We start from the raw sequence: 17,059 nt of genomic DNA, 5'->3' as shown, positions 1-17,059 counted from the left end.
AGTATGACTATCAAGATCCTGAATAAGCATTCTAGTCCCGAACAATAGTTCGTATGGAGTGAGACCGTTTAGAGAATTTCTTGGCAGATTATTAAGACTACGTTGGACACTTGTTAAATGTTTGACCCACCCATCACCCAAACCTAATACCCTCGCGGTTTTTTCCACAACCGCATTTCCCTCAGGATGGAAGGGAGAAGAGTACCGCAATGCGATGCCCATGCTGTTCATGGCCTCTTTGTAAGCTCGAGAGCTAAACGCAGGACCCTGATCAGAATGTAGCATGCCAATTGCGTATGTGCCGATAAAGACTCGCAAATCTTTTATAACAGTTCTGGCGTCAGCCGAATGCTGGGGCCACATCCAAATAAATCTCGTACAGGAATCCACTGCGACCATGATATATTTATAGTTGCCATCCCTTTGTAAGGGACCACAGTGGTCCAGGTAAACACATGCTAATGGTTTATCTGAGATTAGAAGGGGCGTCTGTGCTGGTCGTTTTACTGTTGATACTTTCATTCTTTGGCATATTTAGCATTCAAGAACATAGTTCTTAGTTTGCTTCCTAATACCCGGCCACCAATATCTCTGTTTTAATAATGATGTTGTGGCGGAAATACCAGCATGTGCAGAAGCTAACCCTTCGTGTGCCGCTGAAATGAGTCCTAATCTGTGTTCCATGTTTGGAATTGCTCTATCCCCACTCCAGTGATTCGAGCAAAAGGAACATTGTTCGCATCAGTTATGTACGAGTACTTTACTGGAAAGCCTTTCGGGAGTATTTTTCTGTCATCTTTTACTGACGCACTGACCGCTTGTAGTATGTCGCTGTCTATTTTTGTTTTTGACCGGGTGATAGCAGCTACGGAAGCCGTTTGCACAGCTGCCTTCGCGGCTTCATCAGCCAATGAATTCCCTGTAACGTGAACGCCATCACGTTGATGACTCAGTGTGTGTATCACGTGAGTCTTTTGTGGTTCTTTCTGTAAAAGAACTATTTGTTCCCAAAGCGTTTTATGCTTTATTGTGCCGCCTTTTGCATCTTTGAAGCCATTTTGAACCCAGTTCTGCAAGTATTCATTATAAGACTGAACGCAGTAATATGAATCGCACACTATTAGTGTGGGGAATTCGCGATCGATATTTTCAAGCGCCATCTTAAATGCTAGTAATTCAGCTCGCTGAGCTGTACAATCTCCTAGAGATTGAGTTTTAGTGACCGTTGGTCTAAATTTCCCTACATGCCATCGACCTTTAACGATCGTGCATGCAGCACTATATGCTTGTTTACCCCCAACTGCGGGTTGTGCTGATCCGTCTGTATATATTCTACAACCGTAATGATCCAGAGGCAGGATTTCAGCTGGCAGAGGACATTCATATTCATATTGCAGAAATTCTTGTGTTTTTAAATTAGGATCAAATTTGTATACTACGTCTGTAGCAGCAAGAGAATTAACCCATTGTATCCATCTCGGATGTAATGCTTTGGCATTTGGTATGCTTGCTTTTGTCACTGCTTCTAAGGCAGGTATCGGTGTAACGATTATTATTCGTTTACCTTGTGCTGGGGCTCTTTCTTTTGCTACAGCAGTTTGAACCGCAGTTAGAATTTTCTCTGTAGAGCTGAATTTCATTTCAGCTTTAGTGTACAAATGTAATTTGTAAGCTATAGGTACCGTTTCTCCCTCATTAGAGGTCAGGTATGTGAATCCGCATCTTCCTGGGATGACTCGGATTACAAGATTGCGTGTGTTTTCACGTGTTTGCAATTTTGTTTTAGTTAACATGTCTGTTTGTAGTGATCTCAAAATCTCTTTGTGTTTCTGAGTCCAATTGGTTTGTTTGAAATCTGCTCTTATTAATTCATAGAGAGGTTTAACCCTCTCGGCATAATTTAGAATGTATGTTCTTCCGAAATTCAGGAAACCTAATATTGATTGTAAATTCTTCAGCGTTTTTGGTGCTTGGAGTACAGCACATTTCTCTAAGAAATTGTCTGCCAGGCTTTTGCCTTCACTTGATAATTCATATCCTAAAAATAGGACAGTTAGATGGGCAATTCGTGACTTTTTAAAGTTGAATTTGTAACCCTCTGAAGCGAACCCAAGTATTATGGTGTTCACTCTTTTCAAGTGAGTCTCCAGGTCATCATCTGTGAGATAGATGTAATCTACATAGGATAATGCCTCATCGTCGTATATTTGTAGTAACTCTGTTACCCTTGCTGAGAATAATCCTGGGCTATTCTTGAATTCCTGTGGGAGTCGACAGAAGTGTTTTTGTGACCCCATTATTGAGAAAGCGGTCAAATACCTGCTTTCAGGTGCAATGTTTTGACAAAAGAATCCATTAGAAATGTCTAATGTCGTTTTATATTTTTTGCGTACAATGTTATTCATTAGTGCTGCACTATGTGAGTTTTGTACTGCAAATGTTTTACAACAGGAGTTAAGGTGTCCGTAGTCCAAAACTAGACAATATGAATCGTCTGGCTTGGAGACCGGAAACAAAGGATTGTTCATTTGAGAGGTGCATGTTTCGATCACCCCTTGATATTCAAGTTGATCTAAGATCTCCCTGACTTGCTTTTTAGCTTCTTGTTTAACTGGGTACTGCCTTTGTGCAGTGGGCTGATTTTTTTAACTGGATTTTGTGGTGAGGTGAATCCTCATCCCACCCTACATGATTTTTGTATAAAGCAGGAGCTTGGGCCACTGCCCATTTTCTTGCCAATGTGTATTTTTTTATGAATCGGGATACGATTCGAGAAGGCAGGCATAATCATTTCTTCGCCATGAGGGCACTCCCTGACAAACTCTGGTGGCTAGTCTTTCTCAGCTAACAGAATGTCATAGCCTTTTGAAAGTTTTTCCCAAAAGAGACTTTTTATTTTCCTAGTTTTATCTCCCTCCATACGTAATATTATTTCATATAGCTTATGGGGCACACTAACTCGTGTGTCTGCAGTTTCCACTTGAATGTACTCATTCGTGTCCACTGCCTCCAGAAGATTCATCAGGATCTTGTGAGCTATGGTCACTTCTGCTCTGCTGTCTAGCATTGTCTGTGCCCACTCTCCGTTTTTAGGTCGAGCTCTCTCGACCTATTGTCGCTGAGTTTCTCCTCAAGGGAGATAGAGCGGTGCACGAGCTGACCAGGGTCGGTGCACGAGCCGACCAGGGTCTGTGGACGCGCTGACGCAGGCCGGCCGAAGGCAAGCACACACACGTGCACACGCAGACACGCGCACACACACACACGCGCAGGCACACACACCTCCTGCAACTTTCACACATGTTTATTAATTTCCCCCAGAGTGTCCGCTTTTGTTTTTGTTTCTTTAGCTCCCCACGTGTACTCCCCTCCCTCTCCGTGATCCAGGGGTCCGGCTTGCATAGGAATCCCTCTCTAGGTCCTCACAGGCACTCACCTCGCTCTTGGTGATGCGGTGTCTCGCTAGCTTCACAAAGGCGAAGTTGCCCTTCCTCAGCGTGCTCTCTCGATGTTGTAGAAGGCCACCCACACCGGCTGCGCTGGGGGTGCCCCGGGGGCTCGGCCATCACCATGTTGGGGCCGGTGAGCAGCGGAGGCGGCACCAGGGTGCGGGAGCCCGGGGAAGCGGCGCGAGCAGCTCCGGCTCTGGCGGCAGAGCTCAGCCTGGGGGGGGGGGGGCGTGGCGTGCTAAGGCCAAAGAGAAAGTGCGTCACCTTTGCGAGGCCCTCGTTCTCTCCAGTGTGGAGCACGCAGGTCGCCCCACGCAGCAAGAATCTCTCACCTGCGCGTCCGTGAGCACCAGCATAGCGGCCAGCTACTTCCGGTCCGGCTTGGTGACGTACTTCTGGATCTCGAAGTGCTTCTCCTGGCACTTCCGCTGCAGGTTGGAGAAGACGGCGCGGGACCAGGAGCGCTTCCGCTTGTAGGTCTGCGGCATGGTGTCCTTGGTGAGCACTGCATAGGGGCTTGTGTGGGGCGGCAGGAGGGAGAGGCACGTGTACCACATGTCTGCAGAGGGCCATCATAGAGCAGGACACGCGAGCACACATGCCACGAACACACTTCACACAAGCGCACATCACACGAGAACACATACCCCCAAGCACCCATCCCACAAAGGACAAACGAATAAGAGCTTCCATGCAGTGTGGGGTTACGAATATTTGAAGACAGAGGGAGCAGACATTTCTACTGGAGCACTTAACACTTGTCCGGAACACCCTATTGCTACCCACCCGCTAATGTGTATAACAGAATCAAAAGGATTTCCACTGGAACAAATCTAAACATGGTTTGGTACGTTTAGAACGCATTTGAGCAAATTCTTGTGAAACACGGTTGAACGTGAGCATAGTACAGTCGTCCCAGCTTTCTCCACAAGAGAATGTGTTTAAGACGAAGTCAAATACAACTAATCTGTGATGACAAACACTCCAAGCTGTTTGAACATAAAGACAAGTGCCTCGAGTTTTGTGTGTGCTTTTAATGCGGCAGCCTTTTTTATCCATGCCCACCCTACTACCTCTAACTTCCTCCTACCACCTCCCCCCCCCCCCCCTGCCAGTGCAGATTGGTTTATAAGACAGCTGTCGGTGCAGGGTTTTTCTTTTCTATGCCAGACCGTGCACTCCAATTGCCCCTGCTATGCCCTCTCCCGGACGTAAAACCAGGAATTCCCGTGCATTGGGAAGGGAGATGCCAGTACCGGCACCTGATGCACGAATCAGCTGATGTCAGCACTGGTAGGTGCCTGTGTATTTTTATATTAACAAACAAAAGGCATTTAAAACGCGCTGCAAGAAGAGGTGAAAGCAGCATTCTCCGAGTAATTACGGATGGATTTGTAGTGCCGTGCTGAAAGCGGCCCTGCCAGCGGGAGAACTATCACTGTGCCCGTGGCTGTTTTGAAAAAGGATCACGGAAAAATGTCACGATGGCAGGACTGCCAGCGTTGTTATTACTATGTGGAACCCTGTGTTTTTATGCACATAGACAAAGGTTATAAATGTAAGCGCTACACAGTCACATTACATGTATGTATTTTCTAGATGTACAGGTGTTTAGAAAGCAGTGTAGTTGAAATGCGTAAGGCCTCCATTCCGCTTACGCAACTTTCTCCTCAGACACCATTTGCGCTCCCGGTTTGGGGCGGGGGTGACTGATAGAGGGAGGAATGTACCTGGAAACGTGTCCTGAAACTGCTGCTGCGCTGTGCTCCGTGGATGTGAGTGTAGGGGCCCAAGGACGGAGGAGGCCTCTGGGTCGGGCTCTAGCGCTGCGAAGTACTGGCCGGACGAAGACTGCAAGTGGGGGGCGTGAGCCCCGGACTGCCGGCTCGCGCGTATTAAGGAGGTGAGATGCAATGCATGGCAGACCTGGCTTACGATGTTACACATGCATTGGGTCCTTAATAAGAAAAAATTTAACTGAAGTGGGTCTAAAGCACCACAACTACTTCCTCTTTTGTAATCGGATGTAAGATTCCACAGCTGTCATTAAGTGTCCCGAGGTCCTGCTGTCATGTTAATCGGATACAGGGGTTCCCTCTTCTGGAGTAGCTGAATGCTAGCCTGTACTGCAAGTCTGTGATGCGTCACATGTCTCTTGGATGGTAGTTGGCATAGAAATTGTCGGATGTTTGCAGTGGTGACGAGGCTTCCTTTTCAATAATTGGCATGCTGGTGAGATCACTGCACAAGAGAAGGGGTCGGGCACTGTTGATAGCTAAACGTGCCAACGTTGTAAAGAGGCTCCAATAAAACTCGCTATAGAAAAGTATTGGGCTGAAATAATATTTTGGACAGTCCTAACATAATGTTAAGTATTTGATAATATAAATAACTAATAATTACTACTATAAATAAACTGTAGTACATCTAAACAATAGTTACTTTAGACCTCAGTATTATAGGGCTGCCCCCTTACACACTGCCCCCTCACACTCTTCCCACTCACACTCTGCCCATTCACACACTGCCCATTCACACACTGCCCACTCACACTGCCCACTCACACTCTGCCCACTCACACTCTGCCCACTCACACTCTGCCCCCTCACACTCTGCCCCCTCACACATTGCTCACTCACACTACTTTAGGGCACACAGCACAATCACACCCCGCACCCTCACACACTGCACCCTCACACACTGCCCCCTCACACATTAGCCCCCACTCGTCACCACAACAACATCACTCAGCGCCACCACAGCATCAATCTGTGCAACCATTCAACAACAACTGGTTCAAATATGTTCTCTCAATGTTTCAAGCTTTATTACAAATGTCACAAAAAAGTTAATATTTCACTTCTGATCTTGGATTTTCGTCACAATAAAATACACTGAACATAATCTTCACAAAAGTTATTTACAAAAGTTAAGCTATTGCCATTATAAATTACAACAACTTTATTTAAGTATTAATTATTTAAAAGAAATAAAAACCATTGTTATTTGTAATATTAATACATCTAACTCACGTAAATACAACACATATTGCATTACAAATGCTATAGGTGTCACATTTGCGAAAGGTATAACTATTGACATTGTAAATGACAAAGCTATTAATTTCGCTATTTTGAAAACCAACACATAAATAAAAAATGTCAGTTACAATACCAATAGCTCAAACTTTCCTAATGCGAGACCTATTGCATTGCAAATGCTTGTTCAGTTGTGTCCTCAGAATTCTCGGCATGTTTAATCTTAATACTTGCTACCTTCTTTCTGGGAAATTGTAATTTTGTACTTTGATGAGCAGGTTCCTTGTCTTTGGACTTGACGCGCTCTTCTCTGTGTTCTGACCGTCCTCTTCTTTCCGATTTCTGTGAGGAAAATCGAGAAAGATTGAGTGAGAAGGATCGAGAGGGACGTGTATCAACAGCTTGATATCTGTCTGGTTTTCTTATTTTATCCCTATCTCTAAGGTTATATCTTTTTTCGGAGGGCTCCATTTGGGGAGACTTGTCTTTTCGGCCTGGAGATCTCTCTCTACGCTGAGGAGACCTTCCTCTGGACTGGAAATGCTTTTCCCTGGGAGTGGATTGTTTATTACCATCCCAACTCTTTTTTGGAGTTTTTAAATTATTTTTAATAAATGTTTTTTCAGGATTTTCAGTTAGTTGGGGTTTTACCGGTTTCCCACCCAAGCTATCTCTTCCTAGCTCTTCATAGGATTTTTCTATGATTCTGGCAAGTTCCAATGGTTGGGCTGCTATATCTGTTTCCTTCAATTTTTGGCGGATCGCCACAGTTGCTGCTTCTCCTTTTATATTGGCTAATAATATAGCCGAGACCTGCTTGAAGTCTTTCAGTATTTTCATACCTAGGGTTAAAGCAGGTTCTGGACCATATTCATTTTGAATCTGTCTTAATACATCTGGTATGACCGCCATAGACGGGACACCATGGGTTTTTGTGTAGATCGAAGCAAAGACTGTGCCCCAAGTGTCACAGTCTTCCACATGTGGAGCAATCCCCATTGGGAGACAGTCAGAATTCTGTGTTTCTCAGTAGGAGTAGTGTCTGGAAATACTGCCTCTATTCGAGTAATTTTTTGTGCTAACCAGAATGGAATTTGTTCCCATTTTATGGGTATTTTACCAAGACATGATTGTATGTTCTGTGGTGTGATTTTGTTTGTGTTCCCCTGGTGAGGGGTCAGTTGTGGAATATTAATTGTCGGTTGGACTGTTGAAGTCCGCATGACATATTGGACCAATTGTCTATGTATTTTAATTAAGAGTTTTAGCTGAGCTAAAAGTTCAGGAACTGACATTTTATCAGTGTCTGGATGTGGCGTGTAGCTGGCTAGAACCGGCCATGTTGCTCCTGGTCTACCTAGTGGACCGAGCCTGGTGATGTGATCATTATGTTTTAGGGCGCCATTAAACCAGAGCAGGTGCTCTTGGTAATTTAGTGGGATTTCCACGTCCTCGAAAGGAGTGTATATATCCGGAGGTTCCTCTATTTTGTAATAGTGGAATTCTTTTGTTGTAGCATTTGCTGCTGGAAAGTGTATCTATTAATAGAATACCTCTGTCTGCCGATATTCATGGGCCTCTACCACGAATATGACTGTACCACCACGTGTTGTCAGTCCATTTTTTATAAGTTTAACAGTTATAGTTCTCCTTACGTTGACCGGAATGAGTATAACACTCGGGTCATTTTCTTGGATGGCTGTGTCATCCTCCATGAGTTGCTCTGCTATTCTAGCTCTCTCTGTTTCATCGTCACTTTCCACCATTCTTACTGGCAGAAAGCTTTTTGTTGCAGATTGAGTTTCAAGGAAACAAAGATTAGGTGCACAATATTTTGGAACACTGTATCCTTCAACGTTGATCAAACCAAAAACTAATACATAGGATTCTCATCCTACTAAGTTCCGGCGGATATTAACCTTTCACCCACTCCAGACGTCTATTGGAGTTTTTACGGGGAAAAGGGGCCTGTGTGAAAAAGCACGACTGAGTTACTCTGATGTCTTGCGTTAGATTATCGCCTTACCAAACGTTGGGCGCCATGTAGTGTAGTTCCTACTTTCCCAATAGGCTCTGCGCATTGGAATAACATAATCAGCAGTGTAGACATAGGACTGAGGTCATCTAGGTCTCTATTGACTATGTTAAACTTAATTTAGGTTTGCGCCAGCTCGCTCAGAGGTCACTGGAAACTTTCTTGAATGAATAGGGAGGGACAAGCTCCCCTGGCTCCGACAAGAAGGGATTCAGTTTCCAACAACCGCATAAACATGACAACTTTGCTCCCTCAGAATAAGAGTGTATCTCTAGAGTCGTGTGAAAACAATAGACAGCTATTTCACTCAGTCAGCAGTGCATACTTAGTTTCACCAGAATGCAGAGAAATAGAGAGACGTGCGTTTTCAATAATAGGTGTTATTTATTGAGCAGTCTTCCTTCTCATGCAAGAGAAATGAATTGCCACAATTGCAATACTTAAAGTAAAGTGTGTACAGTAAAAGTAGTATTAGGAAATAATACTGTAAAAGCATTGATATGGTTTCTTAGCCATATGATACTTTAAAATGCATAAAATATATACATACATAAATACATTGACTAACGTACTCAACTGGTGCTTCTAACTAAGCCTACCCCGGTGTACCTGACCTAAGCCTAATACTTGGGAAGGGATGAGTAAGTAGCAGTTTAAATTAAGTTGGTTAAGATTATTTTGCCAAGAATCTGCAGCAAGAATTCTCTTACAGGTTTAGTCAGCTCCGTACCTTGGTAATAGAATGTGGGAGGTCTGGTATCTCTTTCCTCAGGACTCGATATCCCAGCAACCCGCAAGGGTAGGCTGGAAACACCGGAGCTGGATTTTCTCGGCTGGAGAAAAAGACAGCGTCTCTCTCAGTGCGTCAAACGGGAGGGGCGGCTTCCGTGGGCTCTCGCATCAGCTGGGCTCTCGGGCAAGTAGATGGCCGCTCTGCTCCAAACCACCGTGTGTTTGCTTAAGGCAACTGTTGGTATTTTATACCTGAAAGGTGCCGGGTTCGACGTAAGGTTGGACATAAGACGTCACCAAGAACTAACAGTTCTTGCTGGACTCCAGGAGTTCTTGTTCAAATCAAAACAAAAGCAGGGGGGGAATTTCCCGGGCTGCTGGAGGCTTGGTTTGTTTAAAGAACGCGTTGTGCTTTCTAGGAGTCGATGGGAGTAGCCGTGCTGTGCTTTGGACTGCATGGGCTATTGCTGAATATGGATCTGATTCTTATGCCTTTAGCAGGATATTATTGATTATAACCTCAAGGGCATAAATCGGGAATATCGAATTAGGGTCCTTGTTATAAACACAACACTACAGACCTGTCTCCCCTTGAACCTGTGAAATCCTGGCGTGTCCAGCGGCCAGCAACCTCACAAACCCCGGAGGACCTGCCTGCATTCACTTCCCAAGCTGTTTCTCCCGTGAACACCGGACGTTTTTGAACTGCAGCTTCTGGTGCCAAACCAGGAACCGCGAATCCAGCACACTCTGCACCTGCCGAGCCCGGCCCGTGTTTGAGTGAACAAACACCACGAGGAGGTCTCCCTGACGATACTGACCCGAGATCCTGCGACCCCTGACCTGCCTCAAGCCTCCAGATGACGCCTGCAGCCTCGGTCCAGAGGGGCCCCCATACCGCGGCCAGAGTGGGAAAGAAAATCGGATGTCCAAAGGCACCCCTGCACCCGACGCCCTACGGCCTTGTGTGCCCAACCCAGCGGTGCCTAACCATCCCTCTACATCCCAACTTACCCCTCGAAGTGGTGGTCACTCCTGGAAGATCCTCGTCCCCGAGCCTGCAGTGTTTCTTTGTCCCGGAGAAATCCTATTGAATCAACAGGGCACCCGACCTCAAAACAGCACCCTGCACCCGGCTGCCTTCGCGCCGCTGAGGGTTCCCCTTTGGTGCTAACTTGGTCCCCAACGTGCCTTGAGCTTAACCCTAGGAGGTTTTGCTCCCACAACCCTGTGGCCTGCTTGCTAGCCGCCGCTAACCGGAGTCCCCCTATCCCCAATTGGATAACATTGGGCCTCAACACTCTGCACCCGGCTGCTCTAGTGCCGCTGAAGGTGCAACACTGACCCTGGGAGACCCCTGAGTCTAACCCCAGAACCCTAACTCAAAAGACCGATTACTTACCCTGAAACCGATAACTAATTTTTCCTCATAGATAACATTGACACTTTTTTTCCCAAAAAGTGTCTGTCGGCTTTTGAAAACTGCAAATATTCCTTAAAAATCAGCCGAATAACCAAAACTCATTTTCTCATCTGTTTTCAGGAAATGTCCCAGTGCTGAATCCAGGATCCAGCACTGAGTAAGAAAAAGTAACGATAACCTAACTTACTTGCTAAGTGAATTTCCTCCCATAGGATAATATTGGTGATTTTATGTGAAAAAGTTTCGAAGTAAACTTTTGAAATACAATAATATTCCTTAATAAAAATCGTACCTTTATACAAAACGCATTTACTCACCTGTTTTCAGGGAACTTCCCAGGACTGAGTCCAGCATCCAGTCCTGGGTTATCAAATGTAATCTGAAAAGTAACAAACTGCATTTTTACTTAAAAAGCCCATTCAATTGAATGTACTATACTTGCAATGTGTTACAAACTGCTTTCTTAAAACTGTAACCAAAACCAGTACAAGTTGCACTGCTATTTTGAACTGTGTTCATACAAGCAATTTACTACTGAAAAGTATTTTTATGCTTACCTGCACCAGTTTTGCTTGGTTCTAGAAATAAAATAATAGTACATTGTTTTATACAAATAATTGGCCTAGAGTTCAGTTCTCGAGTGTGAGAGAACATTTGCTGACTGAGTGTGTACATCAAATGCTTTACACTGTCCTCTGATACTGCCTTACTTCTCGACCAAGCTACCACTTTGGAGAGTAAGGTTCTATCTAACTTTAGCCTCTGCCAAACCTCTGGAGACTGCTGGACTCTGTGCACACTACTTTACTTTGGTGCAGTATATACAGAGCCACTTTCTTACATAAATCCACAGGAAGGAAAGAGGAGTAGTGGAGAAACCATATTCCAGATACCTAGGTTGGTGAGAATTGTTCAGGTTTGAGAAACAAAAGGATTTGCTGAGGGTAAAGAGAATGCAGCCGGCAGTGTGGAGAGACTTGGATTCCAGAATCTAGTGGCCTAGACGGAGCAGGAAAGGTTAGAATGCATTTTGCTTTCCTATGACAGCATGGGGCTTATAAGAAGGTCTTGACTAACATACAACATACCACCCATAAGTTTAATCTAGAGGCTTTAGAGAACAGGTCCAACAAGCTTGCTTGTTAGTCCTGGTGAGTATGTCTCCGGTAGTATGCCCAAACTTGTTAGAAAGGCATGTAACTGGGCAGAAATGCAATGATTACTTATTGGTGATCCTCAATACTCTGAGTCCTACTCTTCTTCATCATAGTTCTGAATTCTACTCACATTCCATTTTGTGGAGCGTGTACTTATCAAAGTCCTGGTCTTGCTTGGTTATTAGAAACATGACTTGCACGCGAGAAGTCTTGCACGCGAGAAGTCAAGAAATATATCATCGGAGCAAGGCGGCATGCTAAACCCTTTGGTAGAATTAGAAACGATAGGGGCATGGCCAACTCCTGAGTGATTAAGAGTTGCAATCCAGAGCTTTCACCTAAGAAGAAGGCAACACAAGATGCAGGACACTGCACAGCGCTGGACTGTGGCTATGGCAGAAGAAGCAGAGATTATCTAGAGAGAGCGGGTTGCTAGCAGAGGTCTACAAGGAATCTGCCCAAATGTTACTAGCTTTGGTGTGCTCCTCCAAGCTTCAGTGACAGCAGACATCTTGGTGATCATTGGTGCTGAGATTGAGAGGACATATCTGGAGAGGGAACTGGAATAGCAAGCTGAAGCATGCTGGTAGTCAGGGTCCTTGGACGCAGCTCAGCATGAAAACCTAGATCTCAGGTTACTGCAGAAAACATAGTCTGAGCAGTAGGAGCACTGCAGTGACAATACTGATATTTGCTTGTGTTGCCTGACAAAGTAAAGGGTTGCACTGGAGGACATATCTGTGCTTAACAGGTACAATCTTCACATCGCAACCACCACTACACCACCCTTAATGGATGGGCCTGTCCTAGCACTGGGTGGAGTAGTTCAGATGTAAGCTGGAACAGAGCTTTTTCCACCCCCTGTGAATGGAGACCAGCATGTACACACCATGTTCAGATTCACTTGGTGCTGAATATTTGGTAGAATGCAGAACCAAGAGCCCTCCATGCGTATAGCAGACTATCTTTGGTTCTGCTTGTTTATGTTTGTGATCTACTACTGTCGAACCGGCCTGGCTGTTTGGTCCTTCACCTGGGTGCAGCTGTTTATTGCTCTTACTACCTCCTTGAGTATAGAGACCTAAATAACTCGCGTGGAATATCTTCCACTCCTTAGCACCTCTATTGAACCTGCACTTCTGATCTATATGCTGCATGTTAGCCACTGTTCTGTAGGCTCTAATTCTCCTATCTCCTCTTTGATCAGTTTCTCGAACTCCCAATCCTCAGTGTCTCCTCTCATCTTTCTACCCTTCTACTACCTGACCTGCCCTGCCCCATCCCCAACCCAAACCTGGACCTGTCTCCTTCCCAGCCCTGGCCCTTTAACCGCCCGAGCCCTTACCCATCTTTTTGTTAATCTCCTAGTCCTTTATCTACCTGCTTCTTCCGGGCCCTCCTTTTCCAAAGCCCCATGCACCCACTCCAGGATTCCCCTATCTAGCTTACTTACCTCCCCTCACTTTCCCTGCCTTGCTTCTCCCACACTTCCCTGTTATCACTTACTCTCAGTTATCACTTACCTCAGTAATATTTACAGGCTGATAACCAATCCCCACCCACAAGCCAGACTTTCAGGTGAAATTCTAAACTCTACCTTCTCCTTCCCTGTTCCTTCAGCCCCAGTTTCCCTGCTGGCCCTCCTCTTTCTGTCCCACATTGATCTCTGTTTTCCAATACATTTTGAAACGTGGCCTCTGTTTATTTACTTGAACAATAGCCCACCATTGGAGCTCGGTAGCCATTAGCTATTGCCACCCTTCAGTTAGATATGTTACACTTGAGACTGCATTACATGTTTGGATTACTGGTAGGTAGTGCAGGTCTTTGAATCATTATGCATGGCAAGCTAGGTGTACTCTAGGCTGCAGCTGAACCACTAGCAAATGTTGCTTCCTGTCTTTCCCCCAGGCAAAACGTACTGCTGCCACCATGGTTTACCCACGTGATGACAAACTGGAGAAGCTCTCCCAGGAGGAGATTGTCCTGAGCACTAAGGCAGTGATCCAAGGACTAGAGACCTTGCGAAATGAGCACAACTCCTTGCTGTCCACATTGCTGGAGACCATGAAGAGCCTAGAGCATCAGCAGGAAGCCAGTGTGGTACAGGAAAAATCCAGCCTTCTGCACTCCTCCTTGGAAGCCATCGAGCTAGGGCTTGGGGAAGCTCAGGTAATGCTACTGCATGAACAGTATGTTTGTTTTTATACCGTGTGGTCTTCAAATGCTGGTCGTCTAGAATTGGCTATGATCGTATAGGTTTCCTTCCCTTTTCAGTAATGTTCCATTTATTTTTAGAGAGATTCTTACGTAGTGTTGTTATGAGACTGTTTGCACCATTCTTTTGATACACAGTAACTACTTCAGTGACCTGGGATATTTGCCCAGAAGTGAAGGTCAAAGAGACACAGATGGTGGACGGAATGCAGAGCAAGTCATGGAACTGTGCCATTGGAGACTTTGGTGATAGGACCCAATTATTTGGTTGGCATAGGCAACTTCTCTTGTCTTGTAGTTGAAGACTGGTGTGCTGGCTGTGTTAAGGGGGTCGGATTGTCTGGTGGCTCTTGTGCTTTAGGCCATCCCACGATGAGACTAGCTGAAGAAGGGTAGTCTGTGCACTGTCCTACAGGTGCTGTGTTGATTAAAAAAAATGCCAGGCTTCTGTGGTGATTGCATTCCGACATCTGTCAGTCTGTGGTTGCTGCAGCTCAATTTGGTTGGATGTCTCCCCTCAATCACTCTGGAAGCAGACATCATATTTTTTGCCATGACACTGAATGTGATTCATCTATTTTCTTTAAATGTTTTACTAGTAACTGAAGAAACTTTTTAACTGATGTTAAATTTGTAACTTTTTGGAACCTCATGTACAGCGCTCTGATACCTTCGGGTCTAGCCATCGCTATCTCATAACCATAACACCCACCTACCTTTCAACCAGCAGCTCCTCAAGACTTGTCGTTATTTTTTCTGTGGCTAATTTATTGTTAATTGAAGAGTGAGGGATATACTTTGGGCAGATTTTTCCCTTCATCTTTCTGTCGTATCTCCCCCCTACCCTGTTACCCCACCCCTTACCCCGCTACATTTCCTTTGACCTCGTCCTCAAGGATCTATAAATGTTCTCCCTGCAGCCGAGGTAACCTGTAACTGATGTAATTTTGGAAGAAAAAGGATGTCATGTAAAGCGTCTGATACCTTCGGGTCTAAGCTAGTTTAATCCTGAATTCTGAGACCTGAGTAACATGGCTGACGCCCGTTGAGCTGCTAGACAGCTAATGAGGAGATTGGCCTTGGTTTCCCCCTCGACCTTCACCTACCCAGCCGGATATTGGGCACAGTTCTTTCTCGTCTCCCTTCTATGGCTCCTTCCTCCCCTCCTTTCCTTCGAATTCTTTCAACGTTTGTTTACTGTACCTTACTACATTACTATGCTATGGTAACTGATGTAGCTTGTAACGCAAAGTCCCTCTGGTAAAGCGCTCTGATACCTCCGGGTCTAGCCAGCGCTATATAAACTTTTCAAATCAAATAAACTCAAAATTGGTTCCCCTGTTTCGCTGAGACCTGAGCAACATGGCTGGTATCCGGTGGAGCTGCTAGACAGCTACTGAGGAGATGGGCCCTGGTTTCCCCCTGACCGCCACCTACCCAGCCGTACATTGGGCACAGTTCCTCCTCGTCTGCCTGCTACTGACTCCTTCCTTCCATCCCTCCTACGAATTCTTGCAACATTATTTTTGTGTACTGTACCTTTCTATGCTTTTGTAATTGATTTAACTTTTAACATAACAATCCTAAATGTAAAGGGCTCTGATACCCTTCTTGGGTCAAGTTTGCGCTATATAAAAGTTTATAAAATAAAATTATAAATTAAATTGAAATAGAAACAAAACTTAAATTATTAAAAACAAGGACCATCACATTTCTCGCAAACCACTGTAGACTGCTGTTAGAATCAGTCAGGATAGTTGAATTTGAGTTAATACCTTTAATGTTGACAGCACAGCAACATGATACAACTGCTCAGCCCGCAGAAAAAATAACGAAGTTCTGGTGCTTAGCAGCAGCAAAACAATTCCATGTGGAATTGAAATGCACAAGGTGGAATGTAAATTACATCAGGGGGATGGAAGCGATATGTATAAAACAGCACAGAAAATGCAAATGTAACATATCTGCCTTGTTTTAACAAAACAAAAGTATTGAGAGACTTACAGAAATCAGACAACTTCTTGGGAGGTAAACGCAACTTACTTGATGTTTTTACTCTAGAAGCTACAGTATTGTCAGGTAAATTAGTAAATTCAGAAGACCATTTATCTGTCACACTAGGTAAAACTGGACATTTAGCAACACGTCTAACATTCCATAATTTACCATCTTGGGTGATGATACTGTTGTCAACAACTTTAACAATCTTCATAGGTTTGCCAAATTTATTAGTACACATTAATAAAACAGTTGTTTTCTACTCTGACCAAATCACCTATATTGAAATATTGAGATTTTACTTTCCACTTGTCGTCATACCACTTCTTAACTTTTTCATGTTTGGATTCCACTCTTTGGGCAACACCACTTACCAAATAATTTGAAAAAAACTTTTTTTACACTTTCTTTGAACCACCAGGGACAAATCTTTGATGCTGGATCATGTTCTTTTAAAAGGCGAAAGGAGCTAACCTCTGTTGTAGAATGAGGCGTAATGCGATATAACCAAAGTTTCTCTCTCAAGGAATTTTCCCAATTTCCTCCCATCTTAACAAAATCAGAAACATACCCTTTCAGCCCGCTAATAAAGCGTTCAACAAGACCATTCTCATGAGGTTCATAACTAGAGAGAGTGTAATGCTTGATGTTTTGAGCTTTTAAGAAATGTTCCATTTCAGTAGAAGTTAATTGCACCCCATTATCAGAAACAAGAATAGAAGGACAACCTTCTCTGGTAAATACTTCCTTGAAAAACTCAATAATTATGTTGGTAGAGGAGTTGGATGCAAATTTCACTTCAGGCCACTTTGAGTGGTAGTCCACCAACACAAAAGCATATTGTGAGTCATGTGGTAGACACTTTAAAGGACCCAAAATATCAAACGCCACCTTTTTCCAAGGTTCGTCAGGCCACTCTAAACATTTTCAAGGAGGAACATTAAGACTCATAATTTTTTCACTGCTCCTGCACACCTCACATTCCCTAACAGTGCGATCAACCATACTAT

General features: G+C 44.5%; 1 protein-coding gene across 3 annotated transcripts in view; it reads left to right on the top strand.

Moving 5' to 3' along the window:
- The window catches only part of KLC2 (kinesin light chain 2), a 312,573-nt gene that overhangs the window by 32,337 nt on the left and 263,177 nt on the right, over positions 1 to 17,059 (top strand). For all 3 annotated transcript variants that reach the window (XM_078660752.1, XM_078660751.1, XM_078660753.1), the window contains exon 2: positions 13,746 to 14,006. In XM_078660752.1, the coding sequence (XP_078516878.1) occupies positions 13,767 to 14,006 (240 nt within the window). In that variant the 5' untranslated portion in view covers positions 13,746 to 13,766. The remainder of the gene's footprint in view (positions 1 to 13,745; positions 14,007 to 17,059) is intronic.

Source organism: Lissotriton helveticus, chromosome 9 (assembly GCF_964261635.1).
Source record: "Lissotriton helveticus chromosome 9, aLisHel1.1, whole genome shotgun sequence".
NCBI lineage: Eukaryota > Metazoa > Chordata > Amphibia > Caudata > Salamandridae > Lissotriton > Lissotriton helveticus.
Note: the sequence above shows the minus strand (reverse complement) of the source record. Positions and strands in the feature narration are given on the sequence as shown.